At 39.5% G+C, this 22720-nt stretch overlaps 1 protein-coding gene across 1 annotated transcript in view; it reads right to left on the reverse strand.

Moving 5' to 3' along the window:
* Nucleotides 1–22720, reverse strand: part of LOC101618842 — a 134727-nt gene that overhangs the window by 53519 nt on the left and 58488 nt on the right. The window contains 2 exon segments of the mRNA XM_012727055.1: nucleotides 921–979; nucleotides 1195–1336. Of these exon segments, the coding sequence (XP_012582509.1) occupies nucleotides 921–979; nucleotides 1195–1336 (201 nt within the window).

Consider the following 22720-nt stretch of genomic DNA (forward strand, 5'->3'; position numbering starts at 1 on the left):
AAAAACCCCCCCCCCAAAAAAAAAGAACTGGGGTACTGTGGTACAGGCCAGAGATGGGGTGGAGGGAGTGAGAGGATTCACCAGAGACAGAGTGGGGAGCAGATGGATGAAGTGCACTGCTAAGGGGAGCAGCAGGCAAGACAGGGGAGGTCTGCTGTGCCATGTGGGTCAGCTCCCTGGCCAGGAGTGCTGAAGTGGTTGTGGATAGCTTCATAATGCTGCCCTTTAATCCTGACATTTAAAAATTTTAACAGCCTCATGTAACTGAGTCTAGTTCTTCTATGGAACATGTACCCAAACATAAATGACCAAGGAGGTATAAGAGAAAAAAAAAATATTACATTCAAAAACACAACTTTATGCATATCTATTTTAAACCAACCCTTTAAATTCCAAATTAGTTTCTGTTGATCAAAAATTAACCCCATGTCATGCTTCCTGGAAGTATTTAAACCAGTTCCTATTATATTCCTTAGCACAAGATTTCTATAGGCAAGTCTATACCAATTTTTAACTTCCGTAGTTCAAAATAATTAGGTGCAAAAAGAGGAACGCATTCAGTAAATAGACATGGATCCCTTACTTTTCAATTAACCCATGTGGAACTTGATGCAACTGCAGTGTTACTTGCACTGAAATAGGCTGTTTACTGACTTGAACCACACATGCACCTTCAAAAACAGTCTGAAAAAGGACGAAAGGGAATAAGCAAGTTTCCCCTCCATTCTCAACAACGAAAAGAAAAAAGTCCAAAAACCAAAACCGAATTCTTTCCATGGGGTGAAAATCAATTCCTAAATCTAGAGAATGACACCAGTAGGTGTCACTTAGTTTCAGATGTCATGTACATCTTAAACTTTAGAAAGCAATAATAAGGTTTGGTTAGAGTCATGACCAAGAAAGAATCATATTGCATTTACCATATCGGGGTCTCTAGTTTTCTTCTAAAAGTTAATCCTGGAGCACCCTGCAACAGAAGCTGAAAGAGAAATAATAATTAAATTTTGATCTTTTCCTTAAATATCTCAGCTCATCCACAGGGTCAGAAAACCAATGGTTTTGTAGGATCTCCAGATTTGAGAAGAGGCACAGAAACGTCTAGACCACAGGATAGCACTGTCCTTTTTACCAGTGTCAGCTTAGCAGTGAGTCGAATGCATGTGAACAAGTACAAAAATCAGATGCTGCTTTCACCTGCAGTCTCCCATCTTCTTCCCTTTCTATCTTGCTGGAGACCCCTAAGGCATGAGGTTTTGAGACAAGAAATGTCAAGGTCGTGACTGGAAGACTAGTCAACACAGGCTGGAAGACTGGCCCGTGTTCAGAGCAGGCTGTCCTTGAGTGAGAACAGGCAACATTGAAAAGGGAGTAAAATATACATGGTGACACAGAACATTGTGTGCCCAGACAAGGCTAAATACTGAGAAAATGATTCACTGTCTAGAAACTCACAAGGAGGAGACAGGAACGGTTTATATCAATAAAAATGAGTTACATCAGGCACTGGGAATGCTTAAACTGGGGATAAGAAGTGGATCCCACTTCTCTTAAACCCTATTTTTTTTTTAAGATTTATTTATTCGTGCATACAGAACTGGGGTACAGAGCAGAGGTGCAGGGGGTGAGAGGATTCACCAGAGCCAGAGCGGGGAGCAGAACATGTAGATGTATTGAAGTACACTGCTGAGGGGAGCAGCGGGCGGGTCAGGAGAGGTCTGCCATGCCGTGTGGATCAGCTCCCTGGCAGGGGATACAACTCATGCTGCAGTGGCTATGGTAGCTTCATAGTGCTGTGCTTTAACCCGTTGCGCCACCAGGGAGGGCCACTAAACCCTATTTTGTGTCTGTCATTTTAGTTCCAAGTTCTATCAGCTCCTTTCTTTTCGACCCTGTTCACCACAGCTAGTCTCTCGCACTATTTCAATGGTCCTCTTGCGCTTTCCTCCTTTCCCAGTCAGAAAGTCAGATTGGTTGTCTGCTGGGAGTTGCAGTCAAAGGTCTCTGAAATTTTGGTGGCAAAGCGGGAACAGGGAAGATGGCACACATTCTTGCACCCTGTAACATTCTAAACAAAAGGAAAATGTTATCTATTCACGCTATTTCACATCCTATATTAAGTAAACTTTCGGGGGTGGGGAGGCAGGTATTGTTTTAAGTAGTCCTGAGACCAGAAGAGCATGACAGACATTACCTTGTCCAGGAGCTTAGCCATCTAGCCATGAGAAAACATGAACTAGATTATGAGTGTACTTTGCCCGTGGAAGGAAGAAAAATATTTCTCACTTAGAGACCAGACAGCAGTAGCTGGTATCATTGTCCATAATCATTCCCCAGCGTCTTCTTATAACAGGAATGTATAACCCAGCTTATTTTGTTACAGAAACCCTTGGACCTAGACCTTGCTGCTGTTACTTAGACCTTACCTAAACATTCTGCTGTTGAGCCTCAGGTCTACAAATGTCACAGTGCCCAGCCCAGTCACCAAGCTAAGGGGATCATGTCCTCTACCCTGTTTTCAGGCAATGACTCTGGAACCAGCTGAAACCTGATGGCTGTACAGATGCAGGTGGCAGGGAACCTGACCAAAAAGGGACCCCCGACCCGTTAGCATGCTTCATTGTATACCCTGTGTAGACTTAAGAATCTATTGAGATATGCAGTATAAAAAGAAACATGTAACTCGCCTGTGTAGGCACCAAGGTAGCCCAGCCTAAAATATACTATGATGCTGTTCCCTAAGACACCACCCTATAGCCACCCCTAAAATGCCAGGACTCTGTCCACATCCCATTGCTTTTAGGCTGCTTACGATTGTAAGTCAGGGAAGTTGCTGTCGCTCTCCTATTGTGTGACATGCAATAAACCTTCCCAGCTTGAAACCTTTTTAGTGGCTCTTTCAAAATTTATATGAAATTGTTAGAAACCAGAGAGAGCCTTCAGAATGAGTAAAAATGTTCATGCACTATGCAGTACCTTCCTGCAGAAGAAGTGTATTTTCTGGCCCCCTTTACAACTTTGATCATGTGATCTCCTTTGGCTAAAGAAATATACCAGTGTAGGGTTTCAGAGGGGAAGTTTCCCCACCCTGCTGTGTTCTTGTGCAAATAATTAATATTCAAAAGCTCAGTGGTAGAAAAAGACCAAAATTAATTATATCCGTATGGCTCCACATTCTGGAGTAAAAGGGGACAGACTGAAGTTTTATAAACTGGAGCATCGAAGAAAGAGGAAGAACTCCCAGCTGATTAGATGATTTCATGAGAAAACCTTGCTTCCATGTTCCCTCTGTTTCAAGGTAGGTTTCCCTGGTAAAGTGTTATTTCTAAAGATGACCTTATCTTGGTAATATCATTCCTTAAGGTAATGGTAGAAATTGAGTTTTATTGAGACCTGCAGGACTTCAGATGGCCTTGCTCCACATGCCATTTTAACACAGGGGAAAACCCTGCTCTGGACATCTTGGGCAAAGCCTACTTGAGCATTTTCGGGGAGGCAGATCCACACCAGTCCACAGGACCAGTTCTAAGAGCCATTATGTGGTTTTGTAGCAGGGTGGTCCCCAGGGAAAGGGGAGGGCGCAGGGTCCCTGTGCCACCCGAAGGAGGGTGGAGCTGAGCAGGGAGGAAAAGAAACTGAAGAGGAGACTGGAGAATATAGGAACCAGGTTGTAGAGCCAGAAGTGTTAATAGGGTGGTCTTCAGGGGCACCCCTCTCTCCCTGCCCTGTATCAGAAGGTGACTGGAAGAGGGCAGAAGAAGCCGAGAGACAAGTGAAGAAACTGCTTGTTTCTTGATCCTGGACTAGTTGAATCAGAAGTGGGTGAGAGGCCCGTGGGGAGGTTAACAATGGCAGTGTTGACCTTGATTTTGCTCTTTTCCTCCCAGACTTGTCTGAATGCTTCTGACCCTTTTCCATGGGATCCTGCTGGAAGGTGCTTTAGACTTGTAGCAGGATTTCAGGTCTTGATTTGGACCAACCCTATTTGGACATTTACGCAGGAAGGGATGGGCAACTTTGGTGCTTGATTTAAAAATTATATTTTCGGCCCTCCCTGGTGGCGCAGCAGGTTAAAGCACAGCACTGAGAATCTAAAGCCGCTTCCGCATGAGTTCGATTCCCGCCTGCCCCGGAGGTGACCACATGGCGTGGCAGACCTCTCCTGACCTGCCCGTTGCTCCCCTCAGCAGTGTACTTCGTCGATCTGCCTGTTCTGCTCCCTGCTCTGTCTCTGGTGAAGCCTCTCGCCACCCCAAAGCCTCTGGCCTGTACCCCAGTTCTGTATGTACAAATAAATAAATCTAAAAAAAAAAATTATATTTTCTGTCTTTTCTGCATTGCACACTATCAAAATTCTTTTTCATTAAATGTCTTATATGTTTTGTCTTGATGTGGTGGATGGCAGAACCTACTAGGAGCAGACAGGTTTGGGAGTTCTGGGATATTTCTCTCCCTGCCTTATAACAATTCTATATACCTAGACTTTGGAAATAGGAAGATAAAACTTAGAGCAATTACAAGAGTTTTATGGCCTTGTTTATCACTTGAAGTTTTAAATTATTCAACCCTTAACGTTAGAAGTCAGTCCTGTACAGCAGCTGAAACAAGTTCAAAATAAACTTCCATCAAGAGGAGGAATCTCCTTCTGTCAGCTACCAAACTTGCAATTCTTGGGTTTCCTGCAACAGTACCTGAGAGCAAAATCAAATCATCACCAGTAAGTTTTCAATTAAAAGGAGTCATTGCCTTATTTCTGTTAGCCAGCCTGGAACAGAAGCCCAAGAGCACGATCAACATCAAAGTACAAATCACACCCCATCCCTCACATTAGGGAGGTACAAAAACATCACAGGCATCAAAACCTCATACAACTACCCCATGCTCTATATCATACCTTCCACAGCCGACCTTAGGAAGCAGAATCTTAGGGTCTTGTCTTATACTGGCAATCAAGCAAATTCAAGAATTCACTGGTAAATATGCCCAAAACAAATGGGGTAGACTAAAGTTCCCAGCAGCAAACTCCTTCCAACTTTGTCCAGATAAAAGCTCTCTCATTTTTCTAATCATGCAAAACCTGAATATCCTCAAGAATCCATTAAGGCTACCAGCATTTACCAGTTATCTCTCAAGACTTTTTCCCCTTTATCACCTAGGCAGAGAGTTGCTAATTCAAATCATCACTGTGCTATTGTTGGCTTGTAACAAATTCCCTCAGGCGGAGACCTGAAAATAGTCACAATTTAAAAAAATACAAAAAACAACCCAAAGGCACAGCAACTCATCACTGAGCTATTGTCTTTAGGATTGCTAATCAGATCTATAAACCAAGGGATATCACAAACAAAATCCAAGTCTCAGCAACTAAACTTACACTAGCAAAGGTTGCCTCAAACAGCAAAAACCTTAGGAGGCTAAAAGAATGAAAAGTTCTGAATTTCAGAGTAGCCCTCCAAATGGCTTCAAATACCATCTTGAAACAGGCATTAGAAGGAGCAGACACAGTATTTGATCTGGACACATGTTTCTGGTGTTGTTTTTTGGAGTTCAGGGTCCTTGGATTCACGCTGGGAAAGGTTTATGTTTTTGTTTTAAAGATTTATTTATTTATGCATACAGAACTGGGGTTCAGGTCAGAGTTGCAGGGGCAGTGAGAGGGTGGGGAGCAGAACAGGCCGACTGATGAAGTACACTGCTGAGGGGAGCAGCGGGCGGGTCAGGAGAGGTCTGCCGCGCCATGTGGGTCACCTCCCGGGTGGGGATCAAACTCTGCTGAAGTGGCTTTAGCTTCTCAGTGCAGTGCTTTAACCCATTGCACCACAGGGAGGGCCCCACACTGGGAAAGCTTTTAACAGAGCTCCCCTTTCAGCAGCAGGCAACGAGAGAGAAACTCAGTTATATTTAAAGAGTAGGTTTAGTAGGGAAAAGGACAGGAGTATTGGACACTTGCATAGACACAAGCATCCAGGGAGAGATGCTCCGGACGGGACAGGTTTGCAGAGGGACATGGTTGCAGTCAGAAGGCCTTAGGAGAGCGAACTCCACTGAGGAAGGTCAGTGCAGAGAGGTCCCGGCATGGTACAGGTGGCATGGTAGAGGTCACGGGCAGGCAGGAGGCTGCTGCCCTGCTGAGGGAGAGAGCAGGTGGAAAGAAGCACCCACATAGTCACAGTTGGGCAGGACTGCTGCCCGGGGGCCAGTGCAGAGACTGCCCCGAGATAGCCATCTCCTGGTACAAGTGAGCAAACTCAGCTTCTTCACATGTCTCTCTGCTCTATGTGCGTCCTACTTGCTCTCCATCTGTCTCTGCTTCTCCTCAGCCAGATCTTCTCTTGTTTCTCCTCCCTGCTAAGCTTCATCTTCTTTGGGTGGGGCAGTGAAACTGGAACCCTGAAAAGTCCCCTTTCCCTGGGGGCCACCCAAGGACATGCCTTCTCATTTTGTGAGTAAAAACAAACAAAAACCAGATGGGCAGGAAGAGATTAAGTTATTTAACTTAAAGTTGGTCTGTGGCAAGCCTAGGATTCTATAATCAGTTCTGCTGTCTCCAAGTCTGCTACTTCTTGCTCTACTATCTTACCTCTAGAGTCATATTTGCAAAATATAAAAACAAGAGCTATATGCAGTATTATAGTAGACATTTTACACATTATCTCACTGATTACCCTAATAGTATGTTTTTTAAAGATTTATTTATTTATGCATAGAGAACTGGGGTAAAGGCCAGAGGTGCAGGGGTGGTGAGAGGCTTCACCAGAGAGAGTGGGGAGCAGAACAGGCCAACTGACAAAGTACACTGCTGAGGGGAGTAGTGGGCATGTCAGGAGAGGTCTGCTGCACCATGTGGTCACCTCCAGGGTGAGGACCGAACTTACGCTGAAGTGACTTTAGCTTCTTAGTACTGTGCTTTAACCCACTGCACCACCAGGGAAGATCCTATTAGCACATTTTATCAGTGAGTGAACAGATAAATGAGATTAGCCAGCAATGTGGTGTCAGGACTTGATCCTGAGTATTCTGGCACTATAGTTGGTTTTCTAAGTCACTGTATTCTAATGTTTGCACTACAGGCAAAAGAAAAGTATATACAGTATTAAGATGAGGGGAAAAGTGAATAAAGGAATCATCACAAATATTTAAGAAAAATCAGTACTGCTATAAATGCATCTGTAAAATCTTAAATTCACCTCTAAAATTATGCAAAATATAGAAACTCCTTAGGAACCTTGGGACCCAGTTTAAAAGGTTTTGGCCTATATTTATTCTCATTGGTCACTGAACAGACAATGGAAAATTATGTTAAACTATGAAGGGCAAATTCTCCTTGAGCCCAACATCTCCACATCCAGAAGTTGTATTATAAGCATATTCTGAGTTCTACCATGCTCTACATTCTTTTACTAAGCAAGATAAAACATATAGCAGCATTTATAAGACAGCAAAATTACTGGGTTATAGTCATTCTGTGGAAACATTGTGAAATCTTTCAGCATTCTCTGCCCCTTAGGGAACATTAGAAGTTGGAGCCCAATTGAAGAGAAGGTGCTGAGGTTAGTCTCAATTCACATTTTAACAAAGGTTTCCTTTTTTTTCCCAGGGCTCTTTTGCCCAGAGGACTCTGCCTAAATTCTCCTACCATGCCTTGGCATGAAACTCTAATGGATATTTACTTGTGAAATTACTTTGCAACTCAGGCAGTTGGAAATGTTTTATTGGACTTGCCTAAGTATCATTAACACAATTGTGCAGAATAAGTGAAGAAGAAAATGTAGGTTGATGGTAAAACTCTTCAAGTATGTCTTTTTCCCATTATCCAGATAAGGCTATATCAGAAATTGTCAACCTGAATGGCACCATTTTATCACCTTCGTGCTTTTCCAACTTTCTTGCTTTATTCTCCGGAGAGTTCAAGTTCAATGCCAACCGCTGATCTTGCTTCGCAGCTGCCCTTATGGCTGAATAATATAAATGCAGGTTAGTATGGCCTGCACTGCACTATAGAAGATGTGACATTGTATAATGATTAACACCATGAACTTTAGGGTCTGTAGGATCTGAGCTTAATTCCTGACCTTGCCTCTGATTGATTTTCTGACCTTGGAGCAAATAAATAAATCTGTCTGAGCCTTTGTTTACTGTTCTGTACAATGGAGGAAGAAGTAAAACCTACATGGCAATTTTTTCATCCATTCACAAATATTTGAGACCCTATTTTTTTTTTTGCCACATGAATGTGTAATAAACACATTTGTATAAATAGTAATGTACTCAACAATAAAACAAAAGATATGGAAAATAGATTTCAGAATTTGGTAAGATGGGTACTATTGGGGAGAGACTTGGGAGGAGAATATTCTTCACTTAAATAGGAGGGTCAGAGTAGAACTCAGATGAATAAATATCTAAGCAGTGGCTTTTACTTGGAATGAGGGTGAACAGGTTAGTGTGGTCATCTATTTGAGAGATAATGATGCAGACTATGAGAACAGATACTAAGTGGTCAGATTCCACAAAAATTTTTAGTAGAGGCTAAGATCTATCATGTGAGGGGGAAAGACAAGTTAAGGAAAGCCCTAAGCATTTTCTCCTGAGAAACTAGAAAGATACAATCGCTACCTAACAAGGAAAATGCAGGGAGCAGGTATATGTATGGGAAGAAAGATCAAGAGTTCGGTTTTGGGGACACTGAATTTGAAATGTCTATTAGGTATTCAAGAATGGAAGTAGAGATGGCAGTCAGCTATGCCAGTCTGGAGTTCAGGAAGGAAGCATGAGCTGAAGTTATAAATTCTGGATGTTGTGAGGATTATATTAAACATGTAAAGCATTAAAAGTAAGAGTTGGGGGCCTCCCTGGTGGTTCAAGGGGTTAAAATGCAGCGCTATGAAGCTCTCCACACCACTGCAACAAAAGTTAGATCCCTGGCCAGGGAGGTGACCACATGGCGCAGCAGACCTCTCCTCCTGGCCTGCTGCTCCCCTCAGCATCTGCTCCCCACTCTGTCTCTGGTGAATCATCTCTCTCTCTCTCTCTCTCTCTCTCTCTCACACACACACACACACACACACACACCCGGCACACCTCTGAACTGTACCCCATTTCTATATGCATAAATAAATACATCTTTAAAAAGAGCAAGAGGTGAACACATAATGAAAACTCAATATATGCCAGATTAAAGGGTCTAGTCATAACATTAAGGAATATAATTCTAACTGCCCAGCAGAGGGTCAGACACTTAGCAGCTTCATATATGTGTGAAGTGACCAAAGAGTAATGCTATTACACAGACTATTGTGCATGTGAGTGATTTTGAAAATGCAACACATGAAGTAGCCAAAATAATTTTTTTCATTTAAAAGTGAATTCTATAAGTTGATTGTTTTTTCAATTTCACAAATATTTATTAAAAATCAGTAGGACTACTCCAAGCACACACACAAATTCCTATTCGAGATTTATTTCTTTCTGTTTCCTGCCCAGAAGATTCAAGCAAGATTTCTTTGATTAGTCTTTATTTCAATTTTATAAAAAAAACATTGCCAGGCCCTCCCTGGTGTCGCAGTGGGTTAAAGCACAACATTAAGAAGCTAAAGCCACTTCTGCATGAGTTCGATCCCCAACCTGGAGGTGACCACATGGCACGGCAGACCTCTCCTGACCTGCCCGCTGCTCCCCTCAGCAGTGTACTTCGTCGACCTTCTTGTTCTGCTCCCCACTCTGTCTCTGGTGAAGCCTCTCACCGCCCCTGAGCCTCTGGCCTGTACCCCAGTTCTGTATGCACAAATAAATAAATCTTTAAAAAAAAATAGACTTTTGACCACAGTTTTGTACTCCTGTTATAGGTTGTCATTTGTAATAGCTTATTTTGTTTATTTAGGCAAATATAAATAAATGTGACTATATAATCTCTACCCTTCCTTTCTTACACAAAAGCATACCTCGAAGCACTTCTGTAATATAACCTGAAAAAGAATTTTTATATAATATTTTGGATGTGTTTCTGAAAAAGAATTTTTATATAATATTTTGGATGTGTTTCTGTCTTTGGTCTTCATTACAAACCATTGTGTGTATATATATATATATATATATATATATATATATATATATATATATATATATATATATATATATATATATATATATAACAGTTTCTTTATTATCAGCCCCAACTTGATAGACTATTATAATTTTTAATCTGTTGCAATCACAACTAGTGAAAAACCTTGCAAACGCATCATTTCATATGTGTTGTGAAAATATATCTAAAAGATAGATTTTCAGATTTGAGATTCTGGACCAAAGGATGTGCACATTTGCAATTTTGAACAATATTGCCAGATTCACTGCTACAGAGGTTTCATGTTTTCATTTTCAGCTGCATAAATGAAAATTCCTGTTTCAAAATTATGAAATACCTTATGAATTAGCATGCCATCCATGTACAGAGACCATGTAAATCTTCTCCAAATTATTAAAATTAAACTATATGTACTGATGAATTGAGCGCAATGATTTTTTATTTCATAATGGATGGTTGTTTTTGTCTGGCATACCGTGCGAGACATAAAATTGTTAACCTTTATAGTAACAGTTTGTGGGTTTCTTTTCAGAATGCTGATTGGAGGGAAGATACATCACCATCTTAATTGCCAGTAATAGGTGAATCCATGCAGTAGCTAATGCAATCACAAATGACCAGATGGTAGAAAGCATTAATGAAGACCCTCTTCTTTGAGCCACTGTGTGTTAAGAAAAAATTCTCTGCTGATTGTAAATCAGTCTTGATATAAGGCAGTGGATTGTTCATTATGAACCAACATGAATTGCAGTAGGATTTAGCAAAGACAAAGAACCAGCAGGGCTTTTTGACAAAAGAAGAATATGGATGTTATGAACTAAAAATTTAAAGATAATAAAAGATGCAACAGTTATTAATAGTATTATATATTTTGTCAAAATATATTCTTGTGTGTATATTTTTTTACTATCAGAACATTCCTGTGAAGTAGGTAATTTTTAAGATTTATTTATTTATGTATATAAGAGCTGAGGTACAGGCCAGAGGTGCAGGGGGTGAGAGGCTTCACCAGAGACAGAGTGGGGAGCAGAAAAGGCAGATGTACTGAAATACACTGCCGAAGGGAGCAGCTGGCAAGACAGGAGAGGTCTGCCAGTCGTGTGGGTCACCTCCCTGGCCGGATGTCAAACTCAAACTTGTGTTGCTGTGGCTGTGGAGAGTTTCATAGTGCTGTGACTTAACCCCTTGTACCACCAGAGAGGCCCTGAAGTAGGTATTGTTATTAGATTAACTTTATAGGTTTTTTTTTTTTTTTAAAGATTTATTTATTTGTGCATACAGAACTGGGGTACAGGCCAGAGGCTCAGGGGCGGCGAGAGGCTTCACCAGAGACAGAGTGGGGAGCAGAACAGGCAGATCTACAAAGTACACTGCTGAGGGGAGCAGCGGGGTGGTCAGGAGAGGTCTGCCACGCCATGTGGTCCCCTCCGGGGCAGGCGGGAATTGAACTCATGCGGAAGCGGCTTCAGATTCTCAGTGCTGTGCTTTAACCCGCTGCACCACCAGGGAGGGCCTAACTTTATAGGTTTTTAAACACAGACAACTTGTCTAAAGTCATAGACATCTAAATCAGAGTTGGCATAGGACTCTTATAGTATGGGATCTTTGATAATTAGCTATACTGACTCACTGACTGTGTTGGGGTAGTGTTTTAGAAATAGTGAGTAATGAAAAGTAGAATATTGCCTTAGGCATCTTAGGATCTAAATGGGAAAATATAATTTTGTTCTGTGTTTATCATATATTAAGGGATTTCTAAAATGACGATTGGACTTAACATCCCAGTGCACAAAACAGTCAAAGCAGGCCTTGGGGACCCTTTAAATGATGGGCTTTTGTCAGTTGCAGGTGCAGCCACTATGCCTGTCTATAGAACTCTGGAACAAATAATTGAAAGTTCTATAAGAAAAACTTTTCACAGTTGAAAGGGTTTTGCTGACATCTTGGATTTTTACACAGAAAACTTCACTTTTTGACCTAAGTTTGCCACATTGATTCATTCTCACTTGACTGCTGAACAGTGGATATAGGCCATACTTAGCCATCTGCTTCTCCTTCTTTGCAGATGACCCACACTTGAATATTTGGTCCTTGACATTCAGTAGCTGCTTTAGCAGCTGGCCAGAAATCTTACTTACAGCTGTGATAAACCCAGGTAAAATGGTTTAAAATGTAACTATTTCCATTCTATATTCTCAAGACCCACTGGGGAGGGGGGACTTTTTAAAGAATCTTATCTTAACAGTGTAAATTAATAAACTGTGATATATAATTCACTAAGAATAATGCTTACTATCCTGTGCACAAAGAAAACTGTATTCCCCGAATGCAATTTGGCAATAGGGGATATTTCCTCTGCCCTTTACCTCAATTGACTGTTCAGTAACTTCAATTGATGGACAAATCGAAGCATTGTCAAATACTTAATCTCTGGGTTCCTCCATAAAGAATCTAGGGCAGTTTTTCTAATCCAAATGACAAAGTGATGGTTATCTTGAAATTCTGATGTCCATGTTCTATTTCATAGCTAAAGAATTAGGCTAAACAAATAAAAAATGATTTTTAACAACCACTAAGACTACTTAGAATTGAACATTTATTCTGTATCTGTCTGTACTAACTACAATTTACATATATCATCTCATTTAATTTTCTTAATAATTTTAGGATTTAGGTCCAATACATACCCGTACTTTTCAGTTGGGGTCACTGACTCAGGATGCCTTTTTTAGAATTTGAATTTGTAATACTCCAAAGTTTGTAATAGTGGCTGAAATATACTGCAGTCTATAAGTTATACATATTCTGAAACAAATTTGATTTCATGCAGAGGTCATAGAAAATATATTGTAAATACACACAGTAAAGGATTGAAAGTGTTCCTGCAAAATGACTGAGATAAATAGGCCTTTTTTGAATGATCCCCAATTAAATACTCTTTCCTCCCATTCTCCTTCCTTGTAGGATGGTCATGTGGTTCAGTGATATGATCAAAATATATTGTAAAATTCTAACATGTTATTCTAAATGTATAGATGGTAGAAGAAATTTTATGCAGGTAAGCCAGTAGGGTTATCATTGTTAGCTCATGCCTCGTTTGCAGCAACTCCAATGTGGGTAGTATTGTATTGGTGCTTTCAAAAAGAAGGTAGTTCAGGATGTAGACATAACTGAATTATTTTTACAGTAAATTGAACTTTGTGACATTGTCATTTTAGTTAGTCAAAAATGGTTCCGTATAAAAACTTTTACATAATTTGGTCCCTCCCTGGTGGCGCAGCGGGTTGAAGCACAGCACTGGGAAGCTAAAGCCACTTCTGCATGAGTTCAATCCCCGCCAGGGAGATGACCCACATGGTGTAGCAGACCTCTCCTGACCCGCCTGCTGCTCCCCTCAGCAGTGTACTTCGTCGATCTGCCTGTTCTGCTCCCCACTCTGTCTCTGGTGAAGCCTCTCACCGCCCCTGAGCCTCTGGCCTGTACCCCAGTTCTGTATGCACAAATAAATAAATCTTTAAAAAAAACTTTCACATAATTCAATAAACTGAATGTTCAAGACGAATTTCTTGGTGCTAGCTCTATGTATTATGGGACAGAAACCTTTTTGAAAGGCATTATTTGACTAGCATGTATGGTCTATTACATAGACTCAAAGTCCATAAGGAATTTGATAGATTATAGTGCATATAAACATATCTTAGGTTGGAATATTTTTTGTAGTTCTGTCCTTGACATGTTCATACTTGGGGGCAGTAAAGCTCTGCATATAAATTAATATCGATCTAAGTCCTTCTGTTATTATTTCCATCAAGTTCTTATTGCAAGTAGCAATTACTTTGTTTTCTGTTCAATTTACTTTTGACATAGACAGCAGCTGTATGATATAAACATACAGCCAATCTACTTCATTGCATCTCTAGTACCAAGAAATATCCCTGCCATTCACCATTCAATAAATATTTGATGAATGGATGATAGAATGAATGAATTATTTTAATGGCTATATGTATTCATTGCAAGTATGTGCTAAAATTTATATAAGTGATCCACTGTCTATGGTCATTTTAAATTACTTCTTATAAATAGTACAAAAATGAACATTTTGTTATATATATTTGGAATGTCCTATAGTTCTATCATAGATATTTGAGGGAGATTTTTTTAATTAAAGAGCATGCATTGTGGGCCCACCCTCGTGGCACAGTGGGTTAAAGAACAGCACTAAGAAACTAAACCCACTTCAGCATGAGTTTGATCCCCAGACCTGGAGGTGACCACATGGCATGCAGACCTCTCTTGAACTGCCCGTTGCTCCCCTCAGCAGTGTACTTCATCAGTCGGTCTGTTCTGCTCCCCACTCTGTCTCTGGTGAATCCTCTCACTGCCCCTGCACCCTTGTCTGGTTCCCCAGTTCTGTATGCATAAATAAATAAATCTTTACCAAAAAAAAGTATGCATTGTAAGACTTTTGATTCATTTTTTCAAAATATCTTCACTTGATCTACTTTGTTTAATGAAGTATTGCTTTACACCCCTGTTAGTTTTTTACAGTAAAGGATTTCTCCCCTCAGGTATGTCACTGTAGCTCTCCCACCATCAAAACACTTGTAGTCTTCCAATGTAGTTCAAAGTCTTGTCTCCCATTCTCACCCCTCCCACTCACTTCCCACTCTAGATGCTTTAGATTTATGATCAGCTTTCAAGGGTTGATTTTAAAATTTTTCTTTGTCTGACCTTTTCTTTGGTTTATTTACATTCCACACACATGTAAAACTATCCAGTATTTATCACCCTCCTTCTGGTTTATTTCACTGGGCAGAATTCCTTCCAGCATTATCTATGCTGATACAGATGTCATGAGTTTATCTTTTTTTAATCACTTAATAGTATTTCATTGTGTGTGTATGTGTGTGTAAAATAAATACACACAAACATATATCCCACAACCTCTTGATCCATTCATCTGTTTTGGAGCATTTAGGTTGTTGCCACATCTTAGCTATTGTGAATAGTTCTGCAATAAATATAGTGCAGGTTTCCTTTCAAATTAGTTTTTGTGTCCTTTGCATAGAGACTGAAGAATGGAATTGCTGGGTCATTTGACTGATCTATTAGTCTTTTGAGGACTCCCCACACCACTCTGAGTGGTGTGAGGTAGTATTTCATTGTGGTTTTGATAGCATTTCCCTGATAATTGATGATGGATGTTTTTTTATCTGTCTGTTGGCCATCAGTATGACTTCTTTTGGAGAACTGCTTATTTGGCTCTTTCATCCATTTTTTGATTGAGTTGTTTTCTTTTTGAATTGTATGCATTCTTTGACTAGCTTGCTATCAATCCCTTGTCAGATGTGGTATACAAATATTTTCTCCCATTTTGTATAGTGTCTATTTACTCTTTCATTTGCTGTACAATAACTTTTTTAGTTTGATGTAGTTCCAGTTATTAAATTCTCCTTTGTTTTCCTTGCTGCTGGTGATAAATATAAAAAATATTTCTGAAGTTTATGTCATGAAATGTTTTATCAAAGTTCTCTTCTGTGTTTGACTTGATATCTCTTCTTTGAGTTGATTTTTATGTATTATATGAAACAGTGGTCTGTTTTCATTCTTTTGCATGTGGAACATTCCAGTATCCCAATAACATGGTGTGTTGTTTTACACTCCCAGGACCCATGTATGTACAAGAGACCCTTTTGTCCCATATAACCCATCAACTCTAGGTATTACTAAATTTCATTAATTACTATCATTCTGCTTCAGGAAAAAATAATATTTGGTTTTATTTTGCATAATTTAGTCACTCTATAGAGCTGTAGGGACAGAAAAGCTCCCCACACTGAAAGGTTCATTTGAGTCTGAAGAATAATGCAACATATTCATTATCACATGGATAATGTGATTCAGGGCAACTTACATACAGGAGTCTTCAATTTTAGAACCTGTGGCCAGGATTTCAGCTTTAGGCTGGATCTACACCATCATCTTCTTGACAGAGATCTACATGAAATCTTTGTAGCATGAGACTAATGATGCCAAATGTCCAAGGGGATGTTATTTGTGTATTTGTTCTAAGATTAATAGAGATTTGTGTGGCACAAGATTGAAGGTTAATATACATAAAAGTAGTGATGGGGAAACTGGCTATCTTCCCAGGCAATTACCAGTGATGGACTTAAGATGGCATGGATACAAGATGGAGTCACCTTGGTTTTCCTGTACACTATTACTCATATTTTAGTTTTCTGTGCTCCTTTTTGAAGTGTTTATTAATATCCTTTGTCCATTTCTTTTGTTATGGAATGTAGCTAGTTGCTATTAATTTTGAGTGTTTATATTTCTAGGTTATGAGTCGTTTGTTATTTGTTATTCAAAATTTTTTAACTTATCCTTGTTTTTCAAAATAACTTTGATGTGAAGCTTTAGATAAGTTGTAGATAAAGTCGCTCTTTTTAAAATTACTGTAGAATTGTTGCAGGGTCTGACACAAATGAATGGGTCCTTTGCCTTCTAGGTAAATAATACGACAGAGAGTGCTAGGTGTACTTAAACCAGCAAGACTTTGTAGAGAGATTTATGAGAGGGAGCCAGTGTGGGAAAGGAGAATATAGCCTGGTTCTTCACAGGGAGTTAGGAGGAGATATTTAAAGAGTAAGTGTATAAGGCAAAGCTGAAGAGAGTAGCATCATAACTTGTTGTTGGCTGTGCTATACCTGGTCATGTGCAGAAGGTTATATCCAACTGCACTTGGAACCTCTCAGACTTCTCTCTCTGGGAAATTGTGATAAGAACTTCAGATGGCCAATAAGTACATGATAAAATGTTCATCATCACTTATCAGAGAAATACATATCAAAACCACCATGAAGTGCCTCCTTAAGCCTGTGAGAATGGCCCATATAAAAAATATAAGAGACATCAAGTGTTAGCAAGGATATGGAAGAAAAAGAATCCTTGTGAACTGTTGTTGAGAATGTGTGTTGGTCTACTCCCTGTGGAAAACAGTATGGAGGTTTCTGAAAATATTAAAAATGGATCTATCATATGACCCAATGGTTCTACTTATAGTCATCTCTTCAAAGAATTCAAAAATACCAATAGTAAGGGAAATATCCACTATTATATTCATTGTGGCACTTTAAAAAAAAAAGATTTATTTACTTATGCATACAGAGCTGGGGTACAGGCCAAAGTTGCAGGGGCAGCAAGAGGATTCACCAGAGACAGAGTGGGGAGCAGAACAGGCCAACTGATGAAGTACAATGCTGAGGGGAGCAGTGGGCAGATCAAGAGAGGTCTGCCACGCCATATGAATCACCTCTGGGGCTGGGGATCAAACTCATGCTGAAGTGGCTTTAGCTTCTTAGTGCTGTGCTTTAACCCGTTGCGCCACCAGGGAGGGCCCCATTTTAGCACTTTTATAAAGTCAAACTATAAAAACAACCTAAGTGCACAAAAGTAGGTGAGTAGATCACGTAGATAAATAGACCAAGTGATATGATACATATATATAAGAATATATAAGAATGGATTGCTACTCACTTATAAAATATATGAACTTGCCATCTGTGATAATATGGATGGACCTAGAAGCGATTATGTTAAACAAAATAAGTCAGAAAAAGAAAGTCAAATACTGGATAGTGTCATTTATGCATGAACGTAGAGAAACAAAGCAAAGAGTCAAAAAAAGCAAAATCAATAATAAATCCTAGATATCTGACTGTAGAAGTGAGGGTACCAGAGGTAGAGTGGAAAGGGGAAAAACAAAATTGGAAGCAAGACAAGGGACTGTGTTGGAAAAGCAGGTTTGGTGTGTGACAACCACATCTGAAGGAGATCCTATACCTCTAAATCACAAACAACATTATAAGTCAATGTTACTTTGATTAAAAAAAGATGAACATTTAAAAACTGTGAAAATACATAAACGCATAGTACTAATTTAAAAAAAAACAATAAATAATAAATGAAAAATTAATACAATGGATTCTTTGTCGCCAAACTTCCAACAGGATTATCTTCTTTGGTGAAGGAAGACCTGGGTTGACAGTGCTCCTCATATTAACCTAAGATATAATCAAATCATTTAAACATGATTTCAAATATAGTTACCTCCATTATTTGATTTGTTTTTTTTTTACAAAAGTTTATTTTTGTACATTTTTTTTCCATCTCAATTGTAATCCCTGTGGGTTTCCCATCACCAAGTCACCCGTGTGCCATCACCATAATCTCGTGCATTTCCCTCCCCACCCCCACCCCATCCTCCATTATTTGAAATAAGGAGTTTCTGGCTTAGTGAAATATTGTAGGATGCCAAGATGATCAACAAAGTTGCTTTTTTGTTGGTGCATCTAATGTAGAATGTGTTCACTTTTATGAAGATCCTTTCAATAAATCCAATTGATTTTTTCTTTTCATGTATAATCAACTTTTATTCATTGAGTGAATGACATAATCAAAACACATGTGTAATAAATAAGTTGCTGCAAAGTAAAACAAGCACAAATTAATTTAGAGAAGGAAATAGTTAAATTCATGTACAAAAAGCCATCCATTTTGAAATGCTTTTTTTTCTGCAAATACAAAGTATTTCTATCCAACTTTCTATCTACTTTATTCTGTTAAAATGTCAAGTCCAGGCCCTCTCTGGTGGCGCAGCGGGTTAAAGCACTGCCCTAAGAGGCTTAAGCCACTTCCTCAGTTCGATCCCCGCCTGCCCCGGAGGTGACCACATGGTGCGGCAGACCTCTCCTGACCCGCCCGCTGCTCCCCTCAGCAGTGTACTTCGTGGATTCTCTCGCCCTCTGCATCTCTGGCCTGTACCCCAGTTCTGTATGAATAAATAAATAAATCTTAAAAAAAATGTCAAGTCCAGTTCTATTTGACATTTTACTTACATGAAAGTCAAGGAATTTAAAAATTATTTATTGGTTGGATTAATGTTTTCAAGAACAAATGTTCTAATGGCAGAAATGTTGATAGCTTTGTGAGTATTCTGAGAAACATTATGGGTAAACATGCAATGGGTCACAAGAAAACTATTGAAACAGCCTTTCAAATACAAGAATTTTAAGAAAACATCAGATACCTGAAAGAGATTATTGAAATTCTGTCAATGGGTTCTGATGGAGCAAAATAATTAAAAAGAAATTTATTTCACTGAAATTGTTATTTTTAACCCTGTATTGAATTTCTTTTGCCATTGCAAACCATCTTTGCCATGTATTCTCCATTCTGCCATGTATTCTCCATGCAAATTTTGGAAATTTTGTGTTGCATGAAGAACCTATTATATAGACTGTCATGAGACCCTTCTTTTTTCAACGATGGTAAATATTATGTATGTATAATTTACTGAAAGGCATATGAAAATTGGAAATATAGCAAACTTCAAATCCAGTTCTATTTAATCAATTTAAAATATATTAACATTGTTTGAAAATACCGAGAAAATCTATGCTTTAAAAAAAATTCTGTTGTACTTCTTACCATAGTATTCTGAGAATGCCAAATCCTAACCTGTAGAATATCAGGGAACTTTCAGGGCGTTTTGAAAGAGATGTCTCCTTCTCACTCATCAACCCACAGTAATTTCACACAATCTTTGAATCTTTGTTGAACCACTGAGGTGGTTCCCTAACGTAATTGTCTCAAAGTAATTATCTCTCTACTTTACCTCTCTTACTGACATTTGATACTTTTCACTTTGCTATCTTAGAAAAACTTTCTTTGACTTCCATGAGTCCACTAGGACTTGGCTTGCCCTAAAGCTTTGTAACAGAGTCCTTGGTCTCCATTTTATTTTTCTTTCTCTTACTGTCCCCTAAAGACAGAAATTCTCCAAAGCTCTGTTCTCAATCCACTTCTCTTCTGATTCTATAAATGTTATGGGAGGGGTTTTTCCCTGGTGGCTTAGGGGTTAAGTCCCAGTCCTACCATCACTAAGGCCTGAGTTTGATTTCCATCCCCTGCCAGAGAGCTTGCACACATGGCTCAGCAGACCTCTCCTGTCTCCCCCACTGCTCCCCTCAGCAGTGTATTTCCATAGAACCGTCTGTTCTGCTCCCTACTCTTTTTCTGATGAATCATCTCACACTCTCACCCCTCTGGCCTATACCCCAGCTCTTTTACACCAAAATAAATCAATACAATCATAAAAATAAATAAATCTTTCTCGGATCCTTCACCCATGTATATTACAGGAATTGGCTGTGGGGCTGGAAGTGGGCAAATATTCATTCAATAGTCACAAAGAGGGAAACATTTATCAACAGAACATAACGTGCTTGATTTTGGACTCAGTTACACTGAGGTTACAGTAAGAAAAGCAGAGAGGTCTGGCTTGTTATTGTTTAATAGTGTGATCTCCACAGAAAGGGGCCTGTCTAGGTTTCCTGCCGCACCTAAGGAAGGGTGGAGTGGAACAGCAAGAGGAAACTATACAAACCTTGGGAGAGAAGGCTGGAGGGCAGACCAGAAGGAGACCCAAAGGGGGCACTTGGAGCAGAGAGACATGAGGAGGAGGTGCTCTTGCTTCTCAGCCTGGGACTGACACTAAACTCTTGGGGGACTGGTAGGAGACACTTGAAGATGACATGGGTGAGAGCTTTGTGGGGCAGCTGACAATGGCAGCCTTTATCTTGATTTGTACTTGACTTTGCTCTGACTTGCCTGGTCCCTTCGCTCCTTTCCTATAGCTCTACACCAGGAGGTGCCTTAGACTTGTGTAAGTTTTTGGACCTCAGTGGCCCTGCTTTGGGCCAATCGTGTTTGGTTGACCTTTTACCCATGAAAGGATGGGAAACTGTCAGTGTTTCACAAGGAAACTATTTTAGCTATATTCTTTCTCTTTATCGCATACAAATTAAAGTTATTTTGCATTGAAAAAGATAAACACATGCCTTTTGCAACAACATGGATGGGGCTGGAAGGGATCATGCTTAGTGAAATAAGCCAGAAAGAAAAGGAAAAATACCGGATGGTTTCACTCACAGCAGGAGTATAAAGGATGGGGGGTGGGGGCTGGGGGTGGGGATAATAATAATAATAGCGAACAGCTATATACCAGAGACATTTTATGGGGTGGAGTGGGGAATGGGATGAAAAAACAGTGGAGCGTGGAAGTGCACTGGGCTATGGTGATGGCACGCAGGTGATTTGGTGACGGGAAGCCCATGGGGATTACAACTGAGATGGAAAAAAGGCACAAAATAATGTAAAAGTAAACTATTATGTTATTTAAAAAAAATTCTTTTGCACTGACAGTCTTCTACACTAACAGTGAGTTTTGTCTTTATGCATTAGGTCGCAGAACACATTTAGAGCAGGTAGTCTGCCATGAACAATTGTCTTATGCAGGTGAATAGTTTTGAATGTCACGAAAAATGAGGGTAAAGATTGAGGCCATTGATATACATTAGGGTCTTTAGGAGATGGTTTTAATTCCCCTGGTAAACATTTTCATCTGAGATCCTTTGAGTAGAAATAATTGAGAAAAAAATCAGAAATTGATAATGAACATTAATTTTTATTCTAAGATGTACCTCTTTGAGTACATGAAAAATATTAGTAATTCCTCTGTCTGAAGTCCTGTTTTCTATGATTACAGTCTAATATGAAACTGCTCATGATTGTAGAGTATTATTTAGCTCTGATAAAAATGAACTTCAGCCTTTGAAGTTTCAACTTAAATGGAACTATGAAACTCATAGAAAACTTCCTATGTAGGTTGCAGTTTTAACTGGAAAGAGAGTATATGGATATATTCATAATTTTTGGTAAAACATACATAAAATTTAAATAACAAGATATTTATTATTAATGTTTGCCTGAATAAAGGTTTTAAAGATGTTCTAGGGTTGGTAGGTTTAAAAATGGCAACTCTTGGGCCTCCCTGCTGGAGCAGGGGTTAAAAACAGCACTATCAAGCCATCACCAGCCACTGCAGCATGAATTCAATCCCTGGCCAGGGAGCTTGTCCACGTGGGGCAGCAGACCTAACCTGTCTTGCCCGCTGCTCCCCTCAGCAGTGTATTTCGTAGATCTGCCTGCTCTGCTCCCTGCTCCATCTCTGGTGAATCCTTTCAACCCCACAACACTGGCCTACACTCCAGTTCTTTGATGCATAAGTAAATAAAAATAAACTTAAAAAGTAAAAAGGACAATTCTGCTTTTATACATTTCATTGCTGCTCGGGGATAATTGCGCAAATAAAAATTCTGTGTTGGTCTACATGTCTTTGCTGCCATCTGTTGGTTATCTGAGAAATTTGTAAACTACCTTCTAATGGCAAAGGCAGAATGCTTAAATAGAGGCTGAACACAATTTTTGGGGTCATCTGATCCTGTAACATAAGATGCTAAAAGTACTTAGTAAGGAAAAAGCTACCAGAAATACAGCTGTATGTGTGTAGAAATTTATGCATTTTCAGAATGGGTTTGATGGTCTTGGCATCCATTTTATTTATTTATTTATTTATTTATTTATTTATTTATTTATTTATTTATTTATTTATTTATTTATTTATTTATTTTTAAAGAATTATTTATTTGTTCATACAGAACTGGGGTACAGGCCAGAGGCTCAGGGGCGGCGAGAGGCTTCACCAGAGACTAAGTGGGGAGCAGAACAGGC

The sequence above is a fragment of the Condylura cristata genome, unplaced genomic scaffold (genome assembly GCF_000260355.1).
Source record: "Condylura cristata isolate star-nosed mole 26May11 unplaced genomic scaffold, ConCri1.0 scaffold00019, whole genome shotgun sequence".
NCBI lineage: Eukaryota > Metazoa > Chordata > Mammalia > Eulipotyphla > Talpidae > Condylura > Condylura cristata.